The following is a 5,000-nucleotide window of genomic DNA, read 5'->3' on the forward strand; positions in this document are numbered from 1 at the left end:
GTGTGATGTTAAGGGTTACCTTGGCAGGCTGGTGTTTATGGTGTAAGTGTGTGACGTTAAGGGTTACCTTGGCAGGCTGGTGTTTATGGTGTAAGTGTGTGACGTTAAGGGTTACCTTGGCAGGCTGGTGTTTATGGTGTAAGTGTGTGATGTTAAGAGTTACCTTGGCAGGCTGGCGTTTTGGAGGCTCTGTAGAATGTCCATGTCGGTGCTCTCATAGTCAGTGATGATGATGTTGAAGTTTGGGTCTCCAGTGGCCTGGTACAACTCCTCCATGTCAGATATGAACTGCTGAACCCAGCGAGCCTGGTTCTTCACTAGACACACAGAAACATGTGTTTGTATGCGTATGAGAGTGTGTGTGTATTCATGTCAGCATGTGTGTGTGTGCGTTTAGAATCTGTGTGTGGCATGTGTGTGATTGTGTTCAGGTGTTCGTGCTGTGTGGAAGGGCATGGTGATTCATTACAAATGGTTGTGTGTGTGTGTGTGTGTGTGTGTGTGTGTGTGTGTGTGTGTGTGTGTGTGTGTGTGTGTGTGTGTGTGTGTGTGTGTGTTGGGAGAAGCGGCGTGCTAACCTGGAACGATAAAGTGAACAGTGGCTCTGGGGTTCCACTGGAACCCAACTGGGTTGCATAGCAAAGGTTCTTTCCTGGTGGCTTGCTGGTATCCCTGGTTACGGGGCAGAAGGTAGACGTATTGTGACACGCGCACTTGATGACCGCTCTTATCCAAGAGCTCCAGCTCCAGCAGGTAGCGGCTGCCCTGCAAGGTATCCTCACGCTTCTCAATGTTCACTACCTGCACAAGAGAGTACAGCCTGCAGACACACACACTCGCGCTTTAGGCCGCCTTATAGCACAAGGAATTTAACATCTTCTCCTGTGTATAACACTGTGTATAACTTTATTTAAGATTACAGTTTCAATGACCATGCATTAAGGCATACCAACACAAACAAATACTCTCACACACACATTCAAACACACTCACACACACACACGCACACATACAAACACACACACGCAAACACACACACCCTCACCTCTGATGTTTACTGTTGAGTTTCTCTATAAAAGCCTGGACAACAGCCAGTGCGTCTGGTTCGTTGAGAAGCAGGTTTCCGGACACGTTGCAGGTCAAGTCTATCCAATCAGTGCGTACTGCGTGCAGATCCACAGGCTTCAGACGGAACGTCTGAGCCCAGTTCACTTCCGGGTCAAAGGGCACCACCTCTTCCTGTATGTCGTCATAGTCCCAGTTTGGCTGCCACTCCTCTCTATCCTTATCTGCCTCCTTGTCTCCATCAGGGGCGTTGCCCCAGTCTGGTCTCTCCCCCTCCCTGCCATGGACACCGTTGCCAGCGACTGTCGGGGGATGAGCTAGCTGGAGCTGAATCTGCTTACTGTACTCATTAATGTCATTGGCTATGGCTTTGTCAATCAATGGCAGCTTGTTTCGGTCCCAGTCCTGCCGGTCCCTGTGGTCTGTTTTTGAGGCCGCTCTTCTGGAGTCCTCTGCCACTTCCTGTTCCACAGGAGACTCCTCCCACCTGTTCAGTCTCTTCCGCTTGGCCCTGATAGGGCCATGTGGTTCCAGTGGTTGGGGCTTAACGGTTGGCCTCTGAAGTCTAACTGGCGGCTGTAGGTCTTCGGGGGGGTTCAGCACATCCGGGGGTAAATACTGATTGGCTGGAAGATGAGCCTCTTTGAGTGGATACTTGTCTCCTCTGATTGGAAGATGAGCCTCTTTGAGTGGATCCTGGTCACCTCTGATTGGAAGATGAGCCTCTTTGAGTGAATACTTGTCTCCTCTGATTGGAAGATGAACCTCTTTGAGTGGATCCTGGTCACCTCTGATTGGAAGATGCACATGTTTGGATGGTGCCTCCTCTCTGATTGGAAGATGAACCTGTTTTGGTGGAGCCTGTACTGCTTGGGGGAGACGCTTCCCTGGTTCTGTGCTGTTGGAGGGGTGCTCCTGCGCCCCCATGTCCCGCTCCCCTCTGGCCAGTCTCCCCTTGGCTCTGCCTGGCCTCCCCTGCTCCCCTGGCCGCCGCTGTGGTGCTGTTTTCTGAGGCGTGGGGAGCAGCTCCTGCTTCTTGAGGGAGTTCTGAGCTGTTCTGGGTCGGTCCTGGGCTATTTTGGGGATGTTTTGCAGACCCTCCCCTCCTCCTCGGTGATGTTCCTTCTTCCGGTTCTGCTCTCCTCCAGCTTCCACCACTCTCTTCCTCCTCCCCCTCTGCCCCTCCTTCCCGTCTCTGTCTGGCGCCTCCTCCACCCGGTTTAGTCGTTTCCTCGAGTCCAGTTGGTCCTCATGAGTTTTCTGGTGAACGGGCTGTAAGCCATGAAGCTTATCAGTGAGGTTTCGGAGCGCTGGCAAGTTCTGGGAGTGACTTGGTGGTGACTTTTCCTGCACTGTGTGTTGATTCTGTGCATCTTTAGAGGAGTTCTGGGAGTGGGCGACACGTTGGTCTTTGGGTGTGTGTTGTTCCTCTACAGTGTTACGGCGGGGTCTTTCTCTGATTGGTTCTTCAACTAGTCTGTCTACCACAAGAGGCCCCTCCCTTTGATTCTGTCTCCGCCCATGTTTCCCCCCCTTAAACCTGATTGGTTTCTGCTGCGTTACTGGATGCTTATTGAATACTGGTTGGTTCTGAATTGGGCTCTGAAACTCCCTGAGTCGGCTCTTGCCCTCTCTGTCCAGGTTCTGATCCTCTTTGGGGACGTTCTTTAGATGTTCTGGTAGATTCTTTAGATGTTCTGGTGGATTCCTTTGAGCGCTGGATGATTTCTGTTTGGTTGGATTTTCTGGCTGGTCTACTGGGTCCTGGTGTTCTATAGGTGGAATGCCATGCTTGGTGAGCCCAAAGAGCTTGCGCTGGCGATGGTGGACATAGTCATCATAATCGTCTCCGTAGTCGGGAATCTCATTTCTCTTTAGTTGTCTCTGTCTCTCTCTGTCACTCAACACTGTCCATTCTTCCTCTGAAAGAGAGAGAGAGAGAGAGAGAGAGAGAGAGGAGAGAGGGGGACAAATAGATAAATATATAAACAGATGGCAAGACACAGTCAAGACTTTGACTTCAAAAAAACTCTGTACTCTGTACTGAAATACATTGAAGACCAATAAAATCCAATCAATCTATACAACAGGTGAGAGACGAATAAGAGACAAAAAGAAGAGTCTGACCTGTGGTTGTGATGTCATCCTCCACCCCATCCAGACTCATGCTCCAGGAGAAGCCCAACCTGCAAGGGATACAAAAAAAAAACTCACGTCAGATTATGTCTATATATTGCAACCATAATAAAATCAGATTACTGACAGATTATGTCTATCTATTACAACCATATTAAAATCAGATTACTGACAGATTATGTCTATCTATTGCAACCAGATTAAAATCAGATTACTTACAGATTATGTCTATCTATTACAACAAGATTAAAATCGGATTACTGACAGGTTAACATCAGATTACATCTATGTTACAATAACATTAAAATCAGGATCCTAAATTTCGATTACTGACAGGTTAACATCAGATTACATCTATGTTACAATAACATTAAAATCAGGATCCTAAACTTAGATTACTGACAGATTAACAACACATTACGTCTACATATTTCAACCAGATTAAAATCTAGATGCTGAACTATGGTCTTTGGCAGGTTTTATAATCGAAGATAAAAGGGAAGAATGTGAGAAGAGGAAGAATGTGAGAAACTGAACGATAAAATCACAGGAAGAGCGAGACAGATGAATAAAAATAAACAGGCAAGGAGAAGAGGGATAACAGGAGGAGCCTATGAGGATATAGAAGAAACTAAATCATGTGGAGGAAAGGAGAGAGGGAGAGAGACAGAGGAAGGGAGAGAGAGAAAGCTAGGTGTGTGTTGAGATCCTATGTGCAGCATGGATGCCACCTGCAGGACGAAAAGGGAAGTGCACCAAAACCTCTCCTCACTCCCGGACAGGAGGAGTTGTTCTGCACTCAGGTGAGTTTCATGACAGCAGCAGGAAAGTATTTAGTTCCCTCCACCATACTTATCAGTCATAATGTTTTACTGTTATGCCATGCTTCAGGCTTGGGGAGGACTGTGACTATTTAGCACACAGCTACCTGGGATGATATACTGGCTTGGGGAGGACTGTGACTATTTAGCACACAGCTACCTTGGATGATATACTGGCTTGTAGAAGCATTTGTTGTCGTCCTCCATGTGCGTGAGTCGTGTGAAATCATTGGGGTAGACGTAGGTAAGATGAACCTGAACACACACACACACACACACACACACACAATTAAAAAATATAGTACATGATCAGGCTTGCACGCAGCATAACGTGAATAAACTGTATGTAAATAAGTGCATGTGTTACATTACAGTAAAACATTTACATAATAGGTAATTAATCCATAATAGGAATTTTACATAATATACATACAAATGTGCACCTGAGTGTGTTTACGTGTGTGTGTGTGCGTGTGTGTGTGTGTACTGGGTGTGGTACGTACAAATTGCAGGCCCTGATAGCGGGAGAGAGGGAATCCTTTAAGGGTGTAACTTGGATTATAGGAACAGTCAGGCAGGATGTTCTTCATGTCTACAGGATCTATCAGTGGAACTAAGCACATACACACACACACACACACACACACACACACACACACACACACACACACACACACACACACACACACACACACACAATTGTAATCAACAGTTGATGTTTCACTGTGATGGTATAACAGCAGAATATGTAGAATATTTCTGTATGTCTGTGTATCTTTGATCTGTAAAGTGCAGTTCAGTGTATATGTGTATGTCGGATGTGAAGTGCAGGGGTTTGTGTATATTTGTGTGTGTGTGTGTGTGCGTCTGTGTCTGTGTGTGTATATTTGTGTGTACTGGGGGAACTGTGGGCTATTGAGTAGAGATGTACCTTTCCATGTTGTGGGTATGGGATATATATATATACACAGATACACA

The 5,000-nt window shown here is 46.7% G+C and overlaps 1 protein-coding gene across 3 annotated transcripts in view; it reads right to left on the reverse strand.

Moving 5' to 3' along the window:
- The window catches only part of b4galnt3b (beta-1,4-N-acetyl-galactosaminyl transferase 3b), a 22,870-nt gene that overhangs the window by 3,083 nt on the left and 14,787 nt on the right, over positions 1-5,000 (reverse strand). For 2 of the 3 annotated variants that reach the window (XM_031564770.2, XM_042704534.1), the window contains 6 exons: positions 4,526-4,635; positions 4,183-4,277; positions 3,193-3,251; positions 1,046-2,987; positions 579-820; positions 164-317 (listed from right to left, as the gene is read on the reverse strand). In XM_031564770.2, coding sequence (XP_031420630.1) covers positions 164-317; positions 579-820; positions 1,046-2,987; positions 3,193-3,251; positions 4,183-4,277; positions 4,526-4,635 — 2,602 coding nt within the window. The remainder of the gene's footprint in view (positions 1-163; positions 318-578; positions 821-1,045; positions 2,988-3,192; positions 3,252-4,182; positions 4,278-4,525; positions 4,636-5,000) is intronic. The other variant, XM_031564771.2, reaches the window with a different exon arrangement.

Source organism: Clupea harengus, chromosome 3 (assembly GCF_900700415.2).
Source record: "Clupea harengus chromosome 3, Ch_v2.0.2, whole genome shotgun sequence".
Lineage (NCBI taxonomy): Eukaryota > Metazoa > Chordata > Actinopteri > Clupeiformes > Clupeidae > Clupea > Clupea harengus.